At 47.0% G+C, this 22646-nt stretch overlaps 7 protein-coding genes across 7 annotated transcripts; 3 read left to right on the plus strand and 4 right to left on the minus strand.

Moving 5' to 3' along the window:
• Positions 1-601: 601 nt before the first annotated feature.
• On the plus strand, positions 602-4241 carry INS49_003536 (uncharacterized protein; the record flags this gene model as incomplete). Its single annotated transcript, XM_043164330.1, has 3 exons — positions 602-756; positions 1161-4100; positions 4160-4241. 3 exons carry the CDS (start codon positions 602-604, stop codon positions 4239-4241), a joined length of 3177 nt encoding a protein of 1058 aa, XP_043019095.1.
• Positions 4242-5310: 1069 nt separating this feature from the next.
• INS49_003537 (uncharacterized protein) lies at positions 5311-5761 on the plus strand (the record flags this gene model as incomplete). The annotated part of the gene is made up of 2 exons (XM_043164331.1): positions 5311-5382; positions 5555-5761. 2 exons carry the CDS (start codon positions 5311-5313, stop codon positions 5759-5761), a joined length of 279 nt encoding a protein of 92 aa, XP_043019096.1.
• Positions 5762-7200: 1439 nt separating this feature from the next.
• INS49_003538 (uncharacterized protein) lies at positions 7201-7824 on the minus strand (the record flags this gene model as incomplete). The annotated part of the gene is made up of 1 exon (XM_043164332.1): positions 7201-7824. One exon carries the CDS (start codon positions 7822-7824, stop codon positions 7201-7203), a length of 624 nt encoding a protein of 207 aa, XP_043019097.1.
• A 1319-nt stretch (positions 7825-9143) lies between these two features.
• Positions 9144-9830, minus strand: INS49_003539 (uncharacterized protein; the record flags this gene model as incomplete). Its single annotated transcript, XM_043164333.1, has 1 exon — positions 9144-9830. One exon carries the CDS (start codon positions 9828-9830, stop codon positions 9144-9146), a length of 687 nt encoding a protein of 228 aa, XP_043019098.1.
• Positions 9831-9947: 117 nt separating this feature from the next.
• On the minus strand, positions 9948-10814 carry INS49_003540 (uncharacterized protein; the record flags this gene model as incomplete). The annotated part of the gene is made up of 1 exon (XM_043164334.1): positions 9948-10814. One exon carries the CDS (start codon positions 10812-10814, stop codon positions 9948-9950), a length of 867 nt encoding a protein of 288 aa, XP_043019099.1.
• Positions 10815-13958: 3144 nt separating this feature from the next.
• Positions 13959-15680, minus strand: INS49_003541 (uncharacterized protein; the record flags this gene model as incomplete). Its single annotated transcript, XM_043164335.1, has 4 exons — positions 13959-14139; positions 14236-14408; positions 14462-15583; positions 15645-15680. The coding sequence occupies 4 exons, from the start codon at positions 15678-15680 to the stop codon at positions 13959-13961; spliced, it is 1512 nt and encodes a 503-aa protein (XP_043019100.1).
• Positions 15681-17323: 1643 nt separating this feature from the next.
• Positions 17324-19793, plus strand: INS49_003542 (uncharacterized protein; the record flags this gene model as incomplete). Its single annotated transcript, XM_043164336.1, has 4 exons — positions 17324-17562; positions 17660-17718; positions 17772-18063; positions 18116-19793. The coding sequence occupies 4 exons, from the start codon at positions 17324-17326 to the stop codon at positions 19791-19793; spliced, it is 2268 nt and encodes a 755-aa protein (XP_043019101.1).
• Positions 19794-22646: the final 2853 nt, after the last annotated feature.

The following is a 22646-nucleotide window of genomic DNA, read 5'->3' on the forward strand; positions in this document are numbered from 1 at the left end:
TGGACACCTAGGCACCCCCCGGACAACACTGCAACACCACCACCAGCACCGAACTTTTTTTGGGCAGAAAAAAAAGTTTTCCAGCCATTTTCAAAATTCCCACCCTTAGTCAGTCAGCCTGCCCGCGCTCCCTCCGCCCTCTGCGCTTTTAATAAAGCCACCTCTTCCATCTTCCCACCCGACCTCTTCCTCCCGACACATACCCACCCTCCGTTTTCTTTCCCTTAATACCCATCCTTCTATTCTGCTCATCCTGCAAACAGTTGTGGTCTCCTCGACGACAACGACAGCAGCAGCCCGAGCATTTCCTCCACTCGGTCTTGGACATCTAGACTCGAGGTCCGGAACCCTTTGGTTAGACCCGACCCAGAGGCCTCGATAGAGCAGCAGGATTCGACCTCCATCGACTCTCTTGCTGTGGGTTCTCTGTTTCCCTCCGACCTTCCTCCATAGATCGCGCGCGGTTTCCGACACGATCTCCCTCCTATCTTGAATAGACACACTTCGGTCCGACACACCTTGCGGCTTGTCGACAGTCTCTACATAGATTTTTTTTCCCGCAGATTATACCGTCATTTTTGACACCAGAAAAACCAATAGCATGGCTGCCAAGGAAAACGCCCAGAGCATCAAGGTGCTCGACGAGCTCCTGTCGAAGCTCAACATCTCCAAGGATGCCGCTGAGATCAAGGGCTCCTCTCTCGAGCTGGCCTCTTTCATCAACGGTCCCATCCAAGACTTCGATGTTCCCATCAAGTGAGTAGCCTTTCCCTGTGCCCCGATTCGTTTGCGCCGTTGCAGCAGAGCAAAATTACATGGTCTGCGAGATCATTTTGCCCTGGTTCGCCTCTGCACTATTCGCTGCTGTGGGTTTCTTTGGCCTGCAGCGCAAATGCAGCAAGGGTGCGCCGTGCCTGGAGCGTTTGGCTTTTGCCGATGCAAATTTTGCATGTGCGTTTCGGGTGGCAACTTGGGCGCCGCGACCTTGGGGTCAGGCTCATGTCTGCCCCAAAAACCCCGCTGGACATGCGGGTTTTAGTTGTCCGGCTGCACTCTGGGCGCTGAAGCGTCCAACCCAGCCCACTAAAAATCCCGGGCTCCCGACAACCTCTTTGTCGGTTTTTGGTGGAACACGGCCGCTAACATGTGAATCCCTGCAGGACCATCGAAGGCCTGAAGAAGCAGCTCGGCAACAAGAAGGATGCCGCTGCTCGCGAGAGGGCTCTCAACGCCATCGAGGCCATTGCCCGCCACTCCGAGGTCTCTGCACACGTCGAGCCTTTCCTCGTCGCCCTCCTCCCCGGCGTCCTGGCTGGCGCCGGTGACAAGATCACCGCCGTCAAGACCGCTGCTTTCTCCGCCGGTCTGGCCATCTCCGAGGCCGTCAACCCCAACGCCATCAAGAACCTCATCCAGCCCCTGAACGAGTCTCTCCGAAATGCCCAGAAGTGGCAAGAGAAGATGCTCGTCCTGGACATCCTCGACAAGCTCGTCGAGACCGCCGCCGTCCAGACCACCTTCCGTGTCCCCGATCTGCTGCCCGTCATTTCCGAGGCCATGTGGGACACCAAGAAGGAGGTCAAGGAGCGCGCCTACAAGGCCATGGAGAAGCTTTGCACCCTCATCTCCAACAAGGATATCGAGAAGTTCATTCCCGAGCTCATCAAGTGTATCGCCAAGCCAGAGAACGTCCCCGAGACCGTTCACTTGCTCGGTGCCACCACTTTCGTCACCCAGGTCGAGCAGCCCACCCTGGCCCTCATGGTTCCCCTTCTGGACCGTGGTCTGGCCGAGCGCGAGACTGCCATCAAGCGAAAGTCTGCTGTCATTGTTGACAACATGTGCAAGCTTGTCGACGACCCCAACATTGTCAACCCTTTCTTGCCCAAGATGTGGCCTGCCCTGAACAAGAACTACGACAACCTGGCTGATCCCGAGGCTCGTGGCAAGACGAAGCAGGCTCTGGATACCCTTGTCCGCGTCGGTAACATCCAGAACGGCAAGATCCCTGAGCCCACGCACCACAGTGAGATCAAGATCGTCCTGGCACACCTCAAGGACGTCCTCTCCGTCAAGCACAAGAACGTCACTGGTGACAAGTTCAACCCCGTCCTCGAGCACATCTCCGCCATTGCTGGCGAGCTCATCGACGAGAAGGACGTCGACTCTAGGTCCTGGGTTGACAAGCTCAAGACTTACGTCGCCGTGCTCGTTGGCGATGACGCCGCCGAGGCTGTTATCGAGTCCCTCCGCCAGAAGGCCTCTCCCGAGGCTGCTGCGGGCGGTGACCGTCCTGAGGATGAGGACGACGAGAACCCCGATCTGTGTGAGTGCGAGTTCTCCCTCGCCTACGGTGCCAAGATCCTGCTCAACAACACTCGTATCCGCCTCAAGCGCGGTCGTCGTTACGGTCTGTGCGGTCCCAACGGTGCCGGAAAGTCAACCCTCATGCGTGCCATCAACAACGAGCAAGTCGAGGGTTTCCCCAAGCAGAGCGAGGTCAAGACAGTGTTCGTGGAGCACGACCTTGACGCTGCCGACACTGAGATGACCACCATCGAGTGGACAATGAAGAAGCTCGAGGAGGCCAAGGTCGAGGCTACTGAGGCTGATGTCAGGGCTCGTCTCAACGAGTTCGGCTTCACCGACTACATGATCAACGGTCTCATCACCTCCCTTTCCGGTGGTTGGAAGATGAAGCTCGCTCTGTGCCGTGCTGTCTTCGAGAACCCCGACATTCTGCTGCTCGACGAGCCTACCAACCACTTGGATGTGAAGAACGTCAAGTGGCTCGAGGAGTACCTGGAGAACTCTCCCTGCACTTCTATTATCGTCTCCCACGACTCTGGTTTCCTCAACCGCATTTGCCAGTACGTCATCAACTATGAGCGTTTCAAGCTCAAGACCTACAAGGGCAACCTGGAGGAGTTCGTCCGCAAGAACCCCGCCGCCAAGTCCTACTTTGAGCTTGGTGCTTCCGAGATGGAGTTCACCTTCCCCGAGCCCGGTTTCCTCGAGGGTGTCAAGACCAAGGCCAAGGCTATCCTGCGTGCCAACAAGATGTCCTTCCAGTACCCCGGCACAAGCAAGCCTCAGATTACGGACATCACCTTCCAGTGCTCTCTCGGTTCGCGTATTGCTGTGATCGGACCCAACGGTGCCGGAAAGTCAACTGTCATCAACGTGCTCACCGGTGAACTCATCCCCACAGCTGGTGAGATTTGGGCGCACGAGAACATCCGAATTGCCTACATCAAGCAGCACGCTTTCGCTCACATCGACAACCACCTCGAGAAGACACCATCGGAGTACATCCAATGGCGATTCCAGACCGGTGAGGATCGTGAGACCATGGACCGAGCCAACAAGGTCATCACCGAGGACGACGAGCAGGCCGCCAGGAAGATCTTCAGGATCAACGGCACCCAGCGTCGTATTATCGGCATCCACTCCCGCAGAAAGCTCAAGAACTCTTACGAGTATGAGTGCTCTTTCGCCCTGGTTGAGAACGCCGGCCAGAAGAACGAGCGTGAGGTTCCCATGATGACTGCCGACAACGAGTGGCTGCCCCGTACCGAGCTGCTGGCTTCTCACCAGAAGCTGGTCGCCGAGGTCGACATGAAGGAGGCTCTCGCCTCCGGCCAGTTCCGACCTCTGGTCCGTAAGGAGATTGAGGCTCACTGCGAGAACTTCGGTCTTGACGCCGAGCTGGTTTCTCACTCTCGTATGAAGGGTCTGTCCGGTGGTCAGCGTGTCAAGGTCGTCCTGGCTGCTTGCTCTTGGCAGCGACCTCACCTGATCGTCCTCGACGAGCCCACCAACTACCTTGACCGTGACTCTCTTGGTGCTCTGTCCAAGGCCATCAAGAAGTTCGAGGGTGGTGTCATCATCATCACTCACAACTCTGAGTTCACCCAGGATCTGACTGAGGAAGTCTGGGCCGTCATGGACGGAAAGATGACACCTTCCGGTCACAACTGGGTCCAGGGTCAGGGCTCTGGCCCCAGGCTGGACAAGAAGGATGACGACGAGGAGGACAAGTTCGACGCTATGGGCAACAAGATTGTGTCGACCAAGAAGAAGGCCAAGCTGACTTCCAGGTTAGTTCCACCCAGTGTCCCCATCTATCGTCTGAATCATAAGCTAACCAAGTTCACAGCGAGGCACGAAAGAAGAAGAAGGAGCGTATGGCACGACGCAAGAGGGGTGAGGAGGTCTTCTCTGACGAGGATGACATCTAAACGCCTCGTGCACAGCAGTTGATTTCACTTGAAAGAAAAAAGTTCCGGGAATGAGGGGCTTCGGCGTTCATTTGGGTCTGACTTAGAGCATTGTCTATTCTACGAATTATGTGGCCCAGAGGTTCAACACGCAAGCAGCTTTTCTAATCCGTCATAGAGATAGACACGAGATCTACAATGTCTCCTGCTCAGGGAATGGAGGCCCTCGAGGAGGAGGCTCAGGTCCACGTGGTTTGTTGAGGATTCTGGCTGGAAGAGAAAGTCCCCGCGTGCGCAGTAGAACCAGATACCAGTAGATGAAATAGAAGGGCAATAGACGAGAGACGAGATAGTTCTTGAATCATCACATTCAAAAATCCTTGCCCAATACGCATGTGCGTCAATGATCAACAGACGTGGATGAGAAGGGTCGACATTTAGAGTGGTCCGAAGTCGGACTTCCTCTCACATCGCTGTGAAACTAGCCATAAAGGACCCAAGAGGGCGGGCTAGTATAATGTGATTTCCCACGACTCATTCGATGCAAGGAGTAGCGCAGAACATCCAGCTATAAGCAGAGGAAACATACTCTAGCATTGTAGTACCGGTAGAGGTTGTACCGGAAGTAGTGACGCGGAGGCCGCTCAAGATGTGGTCGACGGCTCCCCAAGGTCGGTCACAACCTGGCCAGCGCGCAGGCAAGGTGCACACCGAAGACATCTATCTCCCTGAGGAGGAGACGGCCCCACTGCATGGAGCGTTTCCCCAGGCCTAATTATGCCCCGAGGCCAAACGGGAGATCGACCGGCCCGCAGGTGAATGGGCGGAACGTGATGTGGTGTGGTCGATGTTGCGGTCGACACTGTCGACGCACGCACCCGGGTGTCGGATGACGTCAAGTCGGTCGAGTACGTCATGTTGAAGCGGCTTCAGTTCTCGCGCTTACATCCATTCGCCTCCTTTTGTTGACAGATTTATCCAGAAGTCACCTATCTGTGTTATCATCACCACTTATAGTAAATCGCAGGATTGAAGTCTCAAATCCAACCAAATTCCTAGCAGCGTCTTAAAAGCACACAGCATTATCAACATGTCTGGCACCGAGAATCAACAGCCCAGCCTCGTAGGAGGACATGCTGAGTACGTCAAGGGCGCCGCGGAGGTAAATCTTCTCTCGCCTCAGTGTTCTTCTGCCTCTCAAGGAATCTGCCAAATGCCAGATTTCCTTCGTAGTACCATCACGTTGCCCTCATTCATATAACCCAGCGCCCCGTCTGTTCCCCAAAGCACCAGTTCACAGATCCTCCTCGCTGACATCCGATCAACCCCCACAGGCCGCCATCGGCAACGTCACAGGCTCCCAGGCGTGGAAGGCATCGGGGGAGCAGGCCAAGGCGCACGGCGTGTCGGACATGAAGGCCGCGAGCGAGGGCCGGGACGCTAGCAGCCAGGGGTACGGCAAGGCCGAGGAGCTGGCTGGCAAGGCGGTGGGCTGTGAGGGCATGGTGAAGGAGGGGGATGCCAGTGCGAAGAAGGATTAACTAGTTTGTTTTCTCACATGGAACAACGGGAATCAATCCTTCAAACCCTTCACGTGCTTGAGATGTGGCTTTGGGCTCAAAGTTTAACACCGCTTGATGAATACCTGAGGCCACACGACTGCCTTCGATGATACGTTCATTCCAAGGTTCTCGAACCGCGGTGTTCCCGTTGGTTCCATCCACATCGCATGTCTTTCATTTTCAAGCACACCACAACGTAGGGCACATATCTAGGAACATGCCGTTTTGATGTACCTGCGGAATTGTCGAATGGGTAAGAGATGGATGGTTCAAGTCAGGGCATGAACAAGCCCGTTGGTGAAATAAGAGATGACGTCCTGGTTATACTGAGGGGTTGACATCTTCAGCAACATTCTACCTACATAATCTGCACTTCCTTGAACAATGAGCCATCTTTCTCCTTGCATCCAGAGAAGACTTCCCCTTGCATTAGACCCGAAACATAGCATGGTCCAACAAGCTTGAAATAAGATCCGTCTTGACCCAAAATGAGCGGTACTCGGCATCCACGCAAGAGAGCAACGTAGTCATCCGTCCGAGCATTGCGAGGGCCAGTACCGATACGACCATGTCGTTTGCTAAAAAATAGCCGAATTTCCCTTGTCCGTGGTCTCGTCTGCGCGTGCAAGGAACTCCACCCAATGCCTGTGTCTCTTGTTCATATCCAGCCTATCTCGCTGCAGGTGCTCCCAGAAGTTGACTCCAAGGCTCTTGAACAAGTCCAAAAACGCCGTAAGACTCCCCAATTGATGATTGAAATGTTTTCTTAACTCTTCATAGAAACATGATATCAACCCGATCAATGCGCGCTCCTGTATCAATTTGATGTGATCTGTCGACCTCAAAGCATTCCCTGAAAACATCATTTTCATAAATTCCTCCCGTATACCTCGTACGATCTCTCTATCTATTAACGAGTCGTTTGCCTGGCCAAGAAAAGACGCATCCTCGAAGACCATGGCTTGGAAAAAAGCAGTGAAGCTTTGGCAGAGATAGTGTTGAGTCTCTGCCAATCAGACAGAAGTTGATGACCAATTCCTTCCACCCTTCATCTCTGATCTTTTCCAAATCCTGATGGGCCAGCAAAGTATCGGCAAGATATGCTTGTGTCTTCATGATGCAATCAAAGCCATTGTCCAAAAACGTGACAGTGGCGTGAGTCGGCTCAGCTGCGTTGAACCGCTCGAGACTAGCCCCAACTACGTATCGCATGTTGACACCTTCCATACTGCGCAAGTCGGGAACCCAAGAAAGCAGCCCGATGTCGTCGCCATGAGCTGGAGTCCACGCGCCGGCTGTAAGCAAAGACGAGTGGTCGCGGTCGGCCCGGATGCGCTTCATCGAGAAATCAACATAGACATCCCGCGTTGACAGTGCATAGTTGGGTTGTATGGCCTTTGCGAGGGTGTCGCACACACCTAAAAGTGCGTAGAGCTTGTCTTAGGATCTTGACATTGCAAGTGTCTCGTCGGCAGGACAACATTGCGGAAATGAGTAGCCTGCGCCCGCGAAACGAACAGATGTGCGATTTTGAACAGTGCATTGCGTAACTCAAGGGACTCCTCGTGCTGCCCTCCGGTCATATTCCAGGCGGCGCGGCTTCCGTAGATGGCGTCAAATTCTTCGAATTCCTCCCACGGTTTGGAATGTGCACCACAGTGCACCACCACTTGCTGAGCCAGGACAATTTCCTGGAAAACCCACATGCGGTTCCAATACGATCGACTCAGTAATTCTGTGACTGCTTTGATATCGGGGCGTATGTTGCTCACGACCATTGGCTTGTTATAACCGGCGCGAAGAGTATTGTCGATAAAGCCAAATGCCGCTCTGATGTCGGTGAAGCCGGGTAATCCTATCCACACGCGTACGGTTGAGGCGTTGGAGTAGATCTGACCCATGAGACCGACTTGTATGGCACGCTCTTCGATACTGGCCTGGTCGATGCAGATACTGTCTACCCAAAGATTCTGTGAAGTGGAAGATTTCTGGGACGACAATACGCTTCGCATCTCCTTGAGAGCGCAAAGGAGATTTTCCATCACAGGTGTCCTCATACCATTGACAAAAATGTAGTGATGCCCCGTGGAATACTCCCAACGATACGACAGAGCGTCATATTCTGGACTGTCATCCAAGGAGAGGAAACATATTAACCCTGATTAGATCTGAATCATGGCACTCTTCAGACGGACAGAGTTCAATGAGGCGGATCTGACCAGCTTGAAGCGGTGAAGTCTGGTAGATGGTCTTTCCGAGTTCAGTCGCATTTGACGGGTGTGAGAATGAGTGTACTGGTGAAGCCGGAGGACGCGAAACGATGGCGTGTCTCGCGATGGTGCGTCGTACGTTGTCATTCAGCGATCGTCTCTCCGCAGAGCTAGCCAACCCTGAGGATCTTGGCCTGCTATTATGAGAGTTGGGAAAGGCAGCCGCTCTTGAGAAATATGTAAACTCAAAGTCCACGTCTTCGCCAACAGAAACCACAGAGGAGTGTATCTCACAAGTCCATCCAACAAAAATGGAGCGGGTTGTGACGCCGTGAGACGGATGTAGATGTCTGGGGCACTGATCTACAGGATGCCGATAGTTGACACAACGACAAAACGCATACAGCTGAATGACTTGATAACACATTGTAACTGTCAGCTTGGAAAGTGTGGCAAGGGTCTGATTTTCAAACGCTTTAATATGCCATTGTTCTCGCAATGTACACATGAATAGGGATTCCAGGTTCTGGGCGACTTGTGTGTGTGTTGACGTAATGTCTCGATTGGTTACATGAAGAGGCCTCTCACAGTAGGCCCGATTCGACAGCGATGCGTGCTCCACGTCAGCTGTCCGTTTTGTCACACAGCATGGAGGCAATCATGGTCTGCCAGTCGCCATGCGAAGAATTCGTGCTGATCTTGAGACGCCGAATCAGAACCTTGAGGGGCGAGAATAGTTGAGCAACATACCTACGTCTTGCCACGGGGTTCAAAAGAACTCAGGCTGCTGGTAGAGCACAATATTGGCTTTTACGCAGGACTACATGGATATAGCACGTTTCACTCACTTATGTTCTTAATATTGTCAGCTCCGGAGCAATTGCGGTTCCAAAAGCGTGGTTTTTCTTTTAATTTCATCGAGTTCAGCCGCCTCAGAGCAGGAAATCTGTGAATAATCTCTGTTAGTAGGTCGTACAAAACAGTAGTATATATGGTCCGCGCCAGTGGCCTCTGGTCTATGTTGCGTCGCAACAGGAATCAGAAGTCAAGAGCTGAAGGATCAACACGAAATATGTTGTAGTGTAGGTCTAAAAACAGCGGGAAAATAGATACATGAGAAAGGAGTTTGTCTATGCATATCTTGAGCGTCCTTATGTCCCGACTTGCAACACATGAAAACCGCCCGGCACCTTGGCAGGTGCGCCAGGACCACTGTACCCGGTGCCAAACAGAATGTATGGCCCGTCAACAGCAACACCGCCATGAAAGTTGGTCGTCAAGTCGAAATCAGTTATAACAGTTCCGTCAGCTTTGTCGAGAACCACTAGCCCCCCTTGAGACGCGTCGTAGCTCGTAGTCCCATTCGGGTCTTCCCCAGTCCTAGCCACAAGCACGAGGTCTCCCACGACCGTAGGGGGGCCCATAGACACACCATTCATCGAAACCGGGGTCTCCCAGAGAATCTTTCCGTCTGAGAGAGATAGTGCGCCATACGCGCTCCTGTTGATCGTCTGGTTTGAGGGCTGGAGCTGCCACGTCTTGTAGTCTGAGTTGGTAGCAGTGAAATAGGCTCGGGAATCGTCAACGGAAATACCCCAGCTCAATCCACCGTTGACGCCCACGGGGCTAGTTGCTGTTTCCCACAGGACGTGTCCATCATCGGCCGATATCGAATACAGCTCGCCAGTCTTCCTCCCCACGAATAGCTTGCCCGCGTGATCACCGGCGGGCACGAACACTGGTGCCATTCCAAAGTCGGCGTTGGGACCAGGAACCGGGGCACAGAGTCGTATTCTGCGGTAGGACGCCCGGAAAGCCACATGCTGCCGTGAAGACATCTACCCCAGGCTGCTGCTGTACCCAGTTCACTTTCCCGGTGTCGATGTCGATGGCAAGCACAGAGTCTTGCCAGACGTCTGATGGAAGGCAGGTATCATTTCTCAAGGTGTATGGAACTATCGGAGGGGCGACTTCCCGCTGACACTGACGGTGACGTTGGAAGCCGAATAGGAGTTGCCAGTTCCCACAAACACTTGACGATTACCCGCGTCGATGGCTGGCTGACTGCCCCAAATCGCAGCACCTGCCCAGCCTTCTTGTTGGCGGGCGTCGGTAATTGTGGCTACCCTCCACGCGACGCTGAAGTCTCCCGTTGCAGAGTCGAAGGTCAGGGCAACCATATTTCCCACGAAGGAGCAGCACTGATACCCGGGGCGCCGGGTCACGCTTGTCTCGACGCTGGCAGTCCCAACGAAGAGTTTCCCATCAAAGAACGTCGGAGACATGGTGATGACTGCCACTGGGGTGGCGTCGATCTGAACGACGCCGAGGGTGGTCCCGTTGCGCTTGTCCACGGCCACGATCAAGGCATGCGTCAAAGTGCCAAAGTATAGGGTGTTCCCGTCGATTTGCGGACTTGTTCGCGACACCGGCCGGGTAGTCTCAGCCTGGAACTCTGATACTGGGGCAAAGCCTTCGACGATTGACGTCACGTTGATTTTCCATACGGTCTCACATGTGTGGAAGTTCAGCGCGACGAACGACCCTTCCCAAGTGGGGAAGTACGCGATGTCCTCGAGGATCACTGGAGTGGCACTGACCCCGATGGGAAAGCTCAAGTTGCAGTGATCGGCGGCGGAAAGAATGTTGCTGGACGAAATGTTGTTGTTTTGTGCGGCCCATCTGTTGTTGTTGCTGTTCCCGCCCCAGCCGGACCATTGCGTCGAGGTGTCATGTGTTGCCTCATAATGCCGGCTCGAGAAGGGGCTGGCTTGCACCACAAACGGCACGCTCAGCAGGGTTGAAAGCACTGAGAACAGCATGTCGTTTTACAGGGAATGAAGTGTGCGATGATTGCGGTCCGACGGACGGATATGGACCGATATATTAGTACATGTAATTGAGCAACGGACCCCTTTATCACATTGATCCTCCACCTCGTTGTACACGGAAGGAACGAGCTGAGCATCCTGTAATAAGACATCCCGTGCTGAGGGTAAAATTGATCCGCCACTGCCGCCCCCCGGGAAGATTATGAAAGGACGTGCTGCCCACCATACCAGCGAGTTCCAGAAGCCTGGGCTGGTTGCACGGCTATGGGGGGACAGGGCTGAGTGCTAAAAGTGTGCAAGCATTGAATCAAGCTTCTGTTGCACAGTTGAGCTGTCTGTCTCAAACGAAACTATTCCCCCCCCCCTGTCAATCGAGTCATTCGCTCTCCCCCCGCACACAAAAAAACACCCTCTTCGCGCGTGCGTCAACGCAGCGTATTCGCGTCTTTTTAGCCCTCATTTTCGCCCTTATTTTCGCCCTCCGCAAGCATTTCCACTATGCGCGCAAGCTACTTAAAAATTTATTGCATGCCTTATAAGAGCTAAATATTTATTCCCTTCCTTAAGTAAAGTTTTTAGTATTTAAATTAATTAATATAAAAAAAATTAAATAACTTAAATTATTTAATTTACCTTTTTTATTTATTTATTTTTATAAAATTAAAATACTTTTTAAAGAAACTTAATTATAATAAAAAATAAAATTTTATATTTATAATCACTTTATATATATATAAAGTAATACCCTTTTATGCCCTTTTAATTATAGCAATAATATATATAATTATAAGAAAGGTAAGAAATGCAAGGTATGCACCATGGTTTATATGCAAAGAGGGTGCGAAAACACTATGCAGGCGCGCTTAATTGGAGGAGATTATGACATTTTTAGAGTATGCAGAAGATTTGAATACTGTGATGGGCTTGGGCTATTGCCCAAGCCTTATATAGTGTGGCTAGATAATCCAAGGGAGCTTGGATTATTACGTACCTTTTGGCGCAAATGGTTGCTGCTTTGCAGCTTATAGGAGAAGGCGCTAGCCAGCTTGCAGCCCCTCTGGGGCCAGCCTATAACAAATAATCCAAGCTCTAGGGTCGAGAGTTCAAGTCATGGTCTCACCCAACCATGAAGAAGATCTTTGGCTTGAAAAGGCGATGTCGCGGGTGAGCCTTGGGGGTAATTGTACCACTATATTAAGCCGGAGGAGGGGGCTATGTGATGGGCTTGGGCAAGCCCATTGCCCAAGCCTTATATAGTGTGGCTAGATAATCCAAGGGAGCTTGGATTATTACGTACCTTTTGGCGCAAATGGTTGCTGCTTTGCAGCTTATAGGAGCAGGCGCTAGCCAGCTTGCAGCCCCTCTGGGGCCAGCCTATAACAAATACGCTGCGTTAACGCGCGCGTGAAGAGGGCTTTTTTATATGCCGGGGGGGGGGGGGGGAGCGAATGACTTAATTAACAGGGGGGGATAGTTTCGTTCCTACCAGGGGGGAGGGGGGTTTCTAACTAGGTTATGCAATGCACTTATGTTTTAACATTTAATTAAAATTTTATAATTTTAGTAAAATGCTAATAAAAGGTTATTAAAATATTATTAAAAGTAAATTATATTAAAGCTTTAAATTATATTAATAATAACTTTATATTAATATTAATTTTATATTAATTAAGATTATTATAATTTTATATTAAAAACTTTAATTTAAACTTTATTAACTTTAAACTTATTTTTATTTTTAAATATTTTTATAATTTTATAAGTATTTTTATAATAAATAATTAAGTTAATAAAGAATAAATAAATAATTAAGTTAAAAATAAGGAAAAAAAAAGATATTTTTTTAATAAAGCTATTAAATGCTAACATTATATTATAATATATTAAGAGCAACCTTATATTAAAAACAATTATATATTAATAATAAGCAAATAATGCAAGAAATACATAAAAACATACTGTTAAAATATTGTTTGCATGTTACTATTATGTTGCTTTCCTTTCGACTTGCTTGCAGCACCTAAACAAGAACCCCCCCTCCCCCTGGTAGGTTTGAGACAGACAGAGGCTCCACAGCCCACGTGGCGAGCTATTTATAGACGGCGCCTCCATGACAGGAAGGTGGCTCAGACAGGATGTGTCAGTTGTTGGGGGCTATCATGGTAAGATATCCCACACCAGAAAGCTGTACGCGTGTATAATGGCCGTGTGTGCCCTCAATTCAGATAACAGCGCCTCCTGACCCCTTCTCTGCGCGTGCAATGATCACAAGTGAGGGTGTTCGGACGGATTTGGCCGATGGTCAGTCAGCAAGGTGGCTTGAGCACGGGTTAGAGAGGCTTGCAAAGGATTTCCTACTATTGGCTTTGATTAGATCTGTAGACACTCGGAGCTTATCTGGCATGTGATAAGCATTTTTCGAAATTCTACATGGGCCAAAAAGTCTCTCCTAGTACCGCAGCAGTTTATCTACATAGGTACGATCGCATCTCAGCGCAACCTCCATCTCGCCGTGCGCGACACTCAACAAGATCATGACTCCTATTAAACTAGGGCGGCCAGCATCTAAGTCGAGTCATTCAACAGTCACACGAAACCAGCAAATAGACAAAGACGTCCGTTTTAGAGCTAAGAATGGTGCGCGTCAAGGAAATGAACCGGCCGCCGAAGTTAACATCGAACTCACGGAATCGCCTTGGCCAGTCATAATCACCCAAATCTGGGAGGTGTGCACCTGGAGAGAAGAGTATCGAAGTGTAGAGACATCATCACACCCAGAATCGAGGAAGAGCCAGCTGGTAATGGTGCATCGGCTAAATCAACCAGATTGGAAAGAGTGTGTTGTATATTGCGGTTGTTCTAGTCGTATGGAAACGCGAAGTACCGAGAAAGAAACGCAACAAGGGCAGCCTATCTGATACTAATCCCAGATGGACAAAGTGAGAGTTGTAGTTGTGCACTGCAGGAAGGCAGAACTGCAAAGTTGGCCGCGGGTTCTCAACGCCAACAGCCACCTGGTGAGACAATCCGTAGACATGGATACTACCTCTCCAACGCTTCGAAGAGTTCCGAAGAAACCATTCTGCGCACTGAGAACTATAGCAACCATCCTGACCCTTTCTGCCCACATGCAATCTACACAACTTCAAGATCAGCCCTGGGCTTAGCCTTGACATATAACGGCCTCTTCTGCCGGATAATCCGGATGTATTCAGCTCGGTGACCCTTGTCCCAGTGGACGGATTGCGGTGCAAGTTCGAAATCGAAATGCCAGAACAGGGCCGCGAAGGCCATGCGCACCTCGTGGTAGACGAATCTTGGTCACCATGCAGTCAGCTTCCAGATGTTCGCGATGAATGGCGTGAGAAAAAGGAGGCAAAGATTGAGGGGGGATGGGGTTCTCAAAACATACCGCTTTCCGATGCAGTCCAAGCTGCCCTTGGCAAAAGGTCTGAATGCAGCTCTCTTGTCATTTGCGTATCTAGCGTCACGCTCAGGCAGCCAGCGCTCAGGCACGAAGGACCCTGGGTCTGAGAAGTTGTATTCCCAATTTCCGGCAGTGTAGTGTGGTACACCACAAGTAGTCTGCAGAAAAGAAGTCAGAAAGGATAGTGAGCTCTCGGGAATGGCAGACTTACGCCTCCCGGTAACCAGTAACCATCTATCGAAGCCCCGCCAGGTGGCACGATACGTGGGATGGTCGTGGCGAACGGCGTATCTGTCCGCAGACTCTCTTGGATAATGGCATCCATGTAGACCATTTGGTCTGTGTTGGCCGCCGTGATGTCGGCTGCGCTCTTGATGATACCAGAATATCTGATCTCATGCATCACCCTCTCGTAGACACGGGGAACGCTCATAATGTTCCACATCATGGCCGTCATCAGGATGGGCGTCGCCTCGCTACCAGACAAGACAAGGATGGACGCCACATCAAGAGCCTGGACACGGGTGATGGGGTGTTCTTTATCTTTCATGCCGTTGTAGATGGTACTCATGATGTCTCCCCGGTCTCCACCCGCCTCATCGACCGTGTCGAGCCACCGTGCAGCCGTCGAGTCAGACATGACCCGCAAGCTGTTCCACCAGTCCATCCACGGGAGGCGCAAGGCCAAGTTGTAGAAGCCCCTGGTGGCCGGGAACCGCAGGAGGACCTGCATCACGGAGAGAAACGGGGCGCCCACCTCGGCGGCGTGAAGGTACGGGTGGTTGCGCTCGTTCTCGAGGCACGAGAAGTCCTCGCCGAAGCTCAGGACGCCCATCACGTCGAAGGTGAACCACGTGAACATGCGCTCGATGTTGAACTCCTTGCCCTTCTGGTCTTCGATCTTGTTGCGCAGCTTGTCCAACCACACGTTCACGATGTCCTCATGGTGCATGAACGCCTTGTTGGTGAAAGCCGGGAGCAGCAGCCGCCTGATGGCATGGTGATCCTGCTTGTTCTGCGAGATGAAACTCTTGCCTTCGACCTGCAGCTGCGAGACACTGAAGAAGTTGAGGTCGCGCATGAACTGCTGCGAGCTTCCGCCGATGGTATCCCAGGCTGTTCCCGTGGCATTGGAGACCTCGTCTGGGCCTACGCGTACAATGATGCCATACTTGTCGTGTAGGCCGACGAGGTCTTTGTAGTGGCAGCCTCGGATATGCTGCCTCCAGAGACGGGGAAGCCAGGAGATGGCATATAGTTTGGGCCCAGGGATCTTAGCCAGAGGATGGAGGTACAGGTTGTAGTAGATGTGGTAGAGGCGATAGCAAAGAAACTGTTGGATGAAAGATGATCAGAGCTTGGCTTTACCAATGCCTGGGGATGATACCACTTACAAGAACTCCCAATCCAACGTATATAGAAGTCTGCATGGCGATGACAGCAATGGATGTTGGTCCTCTGGTACCAGGAGCTGAATTTCACAAGCAGCTACAATTGACGATGAATGGTTGATTTCTATGGTGTTGGTGTGTTTATAAAAAGAAGAAAAATTTCTATAAGGCACTCTCAACTTTCCCCAGAAGGTCGGCGAACTCGCTTGACCGATTTCTGTGTGCTCGAGCTAAGAATATGGTAACATGTAACGACACGACATCTCCGGATCTTTGGCCCGTCACCTATACCAGGCAACAGGGCGTCCCTGTAGATAGCTACTTTCCCCCCTCCGTTGCGAGCCAATGAATATTCCGAGAGGGAGGTAGTATATTGCGACAGAATCCTGCAGCATTTGTTACACCGATTACTCAAACAGTCTATAATCTTGCTGTCGGCCGATCTACGAGTCACCAGACAAGCTTTGGAATCAACCTATACACCCCCTTCCCATCTCAACCAACTGGACTTTGGCGGAGTTCATGCATCCTGCTGGCTGCTTACATCCTTACCCCCTGAATTGACCTCTCACCGAGTCTGTATTTCATACCATCATCTTATCTTCCTGATTCGACGAGCGCATCTCAATAGTCCATGCGTTGTGGCGTCCGGGTGCCTCCTTCGTTACTCAGCCTGGCCTATCAAGACACTGTATGATATACCCTCAGCCTACCCTCCCTCCTTCGTGTAATCCTGAAGAATTGAATTCTAGATGGTGTATAAGACATGTGGTGAGCTTATTCACCCGGATGTTTGTCAGACTTGCTATTGGGCGAAGATAAGACAACAATGGTTACGCGAACCAAGAGTTGACGGAGATTGATCCGGTGGGCTTGTCTTTCTTTTGGCGAAGCTTAGTTGACATGAAGCTTTCTTCAAAGGTTTACCACGTATTATTGTCTTTACAAGGGTATGGCATAGGCCTTTACTCAACCTCAATATTGTGATATGACATTCTATCGATTTGCACTTTGCTGCTCGACACTGATACAGTGGCCGTTGAAGTAATCAGTGGTTTGTACATCTGGAATCGTGGTACTGTATTCTTCCGTCTTACTGAGTGACAGGCACGACGATCTCTTGCCTCACTAGGGGGAGCAATATGTGGTGACATGTCATACGCATCTTCAAACAGGTTCTAGCCCCCTGCCACGTCCCCCCCACCCTCCCTGCGGCCACAGTTTCTGTACAACATGTACGAACATGTCAGCACCGTCTTGCCGTGGAAGTAAAAGGATAAACTCCAGAACGAAAAGTCGATTATCTGGGGTAATTGAGAGCTTCCAGTGAGGATGGAAGACTGGCTCATGGGCAGTTAGATTCACGGAAGGACAACCTATCATAGTTAGCTCGAGGCTGACGGACATAAATATTTTACGATAACAAACAACCAGGCGCCCGAAGCAATCGAGAGTGCCCGATTCTACGATCGCCACTCCCCTGCTGTGGTGGATTTCTCATATTGTTACCCAACAGACTGCCCATCGCCGTGTGTACTGGTCTCTTCATCTTTATCTTGCAGGCCATGAACCTTGAAGACATCGCCATAGCAATCATTGGCTTCCAGTAGATCTCATAGCTTCCCATCTCCAAATTTCGTCTCTTTTTTTGCTTGTTTGAAATGAGCAAAGGATCACACAACATGCTTTCAGAGAATGAGCTCTACCCTTACTCAGTTCCTGTTGACCGGGAGAAGGTGGTGGCATCTGGTGCCCTGACATCTCTGCCTGTCAGGATACACCGATATGACCACCTCTCGGACGCAGGGGCGCTGTGCTTGACCAATGACTGGCGTGTCACCATGAAAGATGGACAAGACAGAAAGTCCAATGGCTCGCCATGTGTTGTAGGAAACTGGGGAAGTTTCATCTGGCCTGAGAGGTACGATCAGATAGAAGTGGAAAAGGCACAGCTTCCATCCTGAGCCTGTCATGGAGGAATATCAAGAAGCACGAGTGGCTAACCATGGAGTTTATAGTCGACCAGAAAGACTTGGGCTTCTCTGCTACCTGCTAGACGCAGGCTGTTTTCACGATGGTATGTCAACACTTCTACCTCATGAGTTGACAGCTGCTGACCGATATGCATAGATGCTTGTGAGGAGATGTCCATCGCTGCAGCTCACGAAGAACACTTGGACATGGAGGCAGCTATGGACATTGATGATCACCGCGCGCTGGACAGCGACTCACGGTCCTTGAAGACGAAACATCTTGTCTCAACCGCTGTTCTTGAATGCATGAAGGTAGACAGAGAAGGCGCCATGAATATGCTGGAGGCGTACCGAAAGAAATGGCTCCAGATCATGGAGACATACAATACCGAGGAGATCAACAATGTCGAAGACTACTTCTTCGCACGGGCGAACAACGGGGGCATGGGGTGAGTAAAGCTTCCACCACGCCACGTGGACATGGACTGACGATGACCTCAGAGCGTATTACGCGATGCTTGAGTTCTCCTTGGGCATTTCAATCTCCGATGAGGAATATGAGACGATGGCTGAGCCCATCACACGTGTGGAAAGGTGCATGCTTCTCACCAACGATTACTGGAGCTGGCCACGTGAGCGCAAGCAAGCCGAGATCCAGGAGGCCGGCAAGGTCTTCAACATCGTGTGGTTTCTTATGAAGACCGAGTCCTGCACCGAGGAGGAAGCAGTCGCCAAAGTCCGCGAAATGGTCTATGCAGAAGAACAGAAGTGGACTGCTGCCAAAGACCGCCTGTACAGTCGGTTTCCCAGCCTGCGGCCGGACTTGGTCAAGTTCTTGGAAAACCTGCACACGGCTTTGGCGGGTAATGACTACTGGAGCTCGCAGTGTTACCGCCACAATGACTGGACGCACATCCCAGAACTTCCTGGCGATGATGCACCAAAGCTCAACGAGCTAGCTGGCCTGGGTCAGTCGTTGGCGAAAGAAGATCCACTGCCCAGCACTTCGGCCCCTGTGCAGAGGAAGATTGATGTGGACAGCGCGCGGATCACTCCACGCAAGCGATCCGCTGACACGATCTCTAGCGATGACACTGTGTCAAAGCCGAAAGGGAGCACGTCCAGCGAAGACTCGGCCAGTAAAGACTCGATCTCCTCGGCCAGCACTCCACCAAGCGTGTCCAAGAGACAGGCATTACATCCAACCACTCCATATCAGTTGTCTGCGCACGAGACACGTGATTTCGACTCTCCAGCCTTGACAGACCCGGTCAAGTACATCAGGAGCATGCCGTCCAAGAACCTCCGGACACAGCTCATCGACTGCTTCAACACCTGGCTGAATGTCTCTGCGTCTGCGATCCCGGTCATCAAAGAAGTCATCGATTGCCTGCACCATTCTTCACTGATACTGGATGACATCGAGGATGGTTCGCATCTGAGACGCGGGTTCCCAGCTACTCATGTCGTCTACGGAGAGTGTCAGGCCATCAACAGCGCCACGTTCCTCTACGTCCAGGCAGTGGAGAGCGTTCACGCCGCGGCCCGGAACAACCCAGAAATGATGGACGTCTTCCTGAAACACCTGCGGCAGCTCTTCCATGGCCAAAGCTGGGACCTCTACTGGACGTACCACCGGCAATGCCCCACCGAGGAGCAGTACCTGGAGATGGTGGACCAGAAGACGGGCGCCATGCTGCAGCTGCTGGTGGGCCTGATGCAGGCATCGCAGAGGCAGCAGCCAGGGAAGGGCGGCCTTCTCCCCGGCGAGGCCCTGTTCAAGTTCACGCAGCTGTTCGGCCGGTTCTTCCAGGTCCGCGACGACTACATGAACCTTGCGTCGGTCGACTACGCGCGGCAGAAGGGGTTTGCCGAGGACCTTGACGAGCGCAAGTTCTCGTACATGATCGTGCACATGTACCAGAGATACCCCGAGGCCCGGGACAAGGTCGAGGGCGTCTTCAAGGCCATGAAGCAGGGTGGTCTCCCGCAGGTTGCAGCGGATACGAGCAAGAAGTATATCTTGTCTGTCCTTGAGGAGTCGGGATCAATCGCAGCTACCAAGGCGCTGTTGACGAGGTGGCACGACGAGATCATGGAGGAGATTGGGGCCCTGGAGACGCACTTTGGGGCTGACAACGGCGTGCTTCGTTTGCTGGTGGAAACCTTACGAGTCTGATGATGGTGCTGTGTTTGTATTGGCGTTTCGGTGGAGTGCCTTGGCAAGAAGCTTGATTGCACCCGCCTTGGCAGAAGCTTGATTTGACGCAACTGAGACATATGGCCTTATGATAGTTAAGGGGAAATTCTTAAAAAAGGTTTTGGTAGCCGCGGCAGGGTTTAAACCTATGCCCTTCGTGGAGAAAAGCCAAACGTATAATAAATGCGCCACGCGGCCTTTATCTTTTAATAAGTACTTTCTTTCTTCTTAATTAATAAGAAAATAAAGGTTTTTTTTAAGCTATAATATAAGCATATAGCTTTAGCTATCTTTGCATTTTAATTAACATATAGCGGAAATAACTAAGGAATTATATAAATGCTTATTTCTTTACTTTTATTAATTTATAATTGCATTAAGCAATTATTAATTAATATTAAATAACCTTTATTATATAGCTAATATATATATATATATATATATAATTATATAATTATATTTATATTTATTTTTTTCTTTTTAATTAACTATTAAAATAACGGCTTTTATATAATAATTAAAAAAGGTTATTATATTAATTAAATAGGATAATTAAGCCCGTCTTATTAAGGGGATAATATATAATTTAATGGAGTGTTATTTTAACATTATAATTATATTAAGGGGTTAAATTAACTAGCGCTTATAATATTAAAAGTTATAATAAAAAAAAAGGAAGTCCTTAATAAATCCATCCTTATTATCCTTATTATTTTATTTAAAAATATTATAATTATAATAATAACTTAAGGTAATAAAGTATTATTTTACTTTAAAAACTTAATTAATAAAGATAATTAAAGCATTTATTATTATATTAAAGTATTTTTAAATATAAATTAATATTATTATAAGATAAAGATAAAAAAAACTTATATTAAGGGTATATATATTAATAATGCAGCGTTTAACTTTAATTTATTAATTAATATTAAGGGTTGTAAAAGCATTAATTATACCTTAAATAAAGTAAATTAACTATTAATTTATAATGATAACTTTATTAATATAATATATAATTATATTATTATTAATAAAAAACATAAATATATTAATAAGTTATATTAAGATTAAAGGTATATTTAAAAGAATATTAATAAAAATATAAAGTAATTATAAATTATAAATATAAGCATAATTACTTAAGTAATATAATTATAAGCAAGGCGTAATAAGTTGTAAAGAAAAAAGGTTTAAAGTTAAATAGCAAGGGAATTAAAAAGCTATAAAAATATTAATTAAATTAAGGTAATGCTTTATAATTAAAAGCAAGGCAGCAATATTATAATATAAATAAAAAGGGGATATAATATAAAGGTAGGTATAAAATAAAATTAAGGGTAATTAATATTAATAAAAAAAATAATTATAAAGTTAATAAAAACGTTATTAAAATATGTAAAAAAATGCTATAATATTATTATTATATTAATAAAAAGCAATTAAAAATAAAGGTTATAATTATAAAAAGTTATTTTAAGTAATAATAATAAGTATAATGTTGGCAGGGGCAGGGAAATACGTAAGAAATAGTACTGCATTAAATTCTAGCTAGCTATAAAAAGCTAGCTTTTATACTTATTTTAAACATTCTTAAAGAAATTAACTCTTTTCTTTTTTTATATATTTAGTATTTTAATTAAGCTTTTTTTATTTTTAAAATTTTTTAAAATACTTACTTTTTTCCCTTTTTTAACTTCCTTTTATTTCTATTTTTTTTTATTATATTAAAGCTCCTTCTTAAGTTATTTTTAAAAAGGTTTAGCAAAACCTATTTTCTATTTATTTAAGTAGCTTATTTTTATTAATAATTTAACTTAAGCTTAATTTTAATCTTATATATTTTTAATTAATAATAAGAGAAATAAAAAGTTAGCTATAAATTAATTATTTATTAATTTTATTTCTTTTTTTATTTTTATATTAAATATTATTAAATTATTTTATATTTTAGCTTAAAGCTTTAATTAAAGTTTATATTTATTTTTAATTTATTATAAAAAAGAATTAAATATAATTAAACTTATAATAATATTATAAATATCTTAAGATTATTTTTTAATCTTAAAATATTTCTTATATTTTTAATATTTAAGTAAAATATTACTTTAATCTTATATTTATATATTATTAAGCTTTAAATTTATTTTAAATTTTTTATTAAAAATTATACTTAAATATAATAATAATATAAACTTAAAATTAAAATAATAAATTTAAACTTTATAAATATTACTTAATATTAATTAAAAATATTTTAAACTTTTAATTAATATTTATTATTATTATTATAATCTTAAATTTAAAATAAAAAGAGTTATAATATAAAATTAAGGTATTTACTTTATTTACTTATAAATTTAATAAGTAATATTATATTATATATTTTAAGTTAATTAAATTATATAAAAAGCTTAAACTTAAAATATAACTTTACTTAAGTTTTAATTAAACTTAAATTTAAATTATTAAGAATTTAATATAATATTAATAAATAAAATATTAAATATAAATTTAAAAGGTTTTCTTTATTATAATTTTATAATACTTATTTTTTAATAAAATATTCTTTTATTAAGTTTATTTTATTTATTATATTTATTAATACCTTTATTTTTTAAGCTTTAATTTAAGTATTTTATAATAATATTAAAAATAAATTCTTTAAAAATAATTATTTTAATTAAAAATATTATTACTTTTAAGTTTTATTATTTTATTATTATTTTAATAAAAGTTATTATATATATATATATTATATTTTTAAGCTTAAAGCCCTTTTAAACTTATTTTTATTTTAAAAATACCTTTAAATCTTAAAAATTATTTATT

Source organism: Diaporthe citri, assembly GCF_014595645.1.
Source record: "Diaporthe citri strain NFHF-8-4 chromosome Unknown scaffold_10, whole genome shotgun sequence".
Lineage (NCBI taxonomy): Eukaryota > Fungi > Ascomycota > Sordariomycetes > Diaporthales > Diaporthaceae > Diaporthe > Diaporthe citri.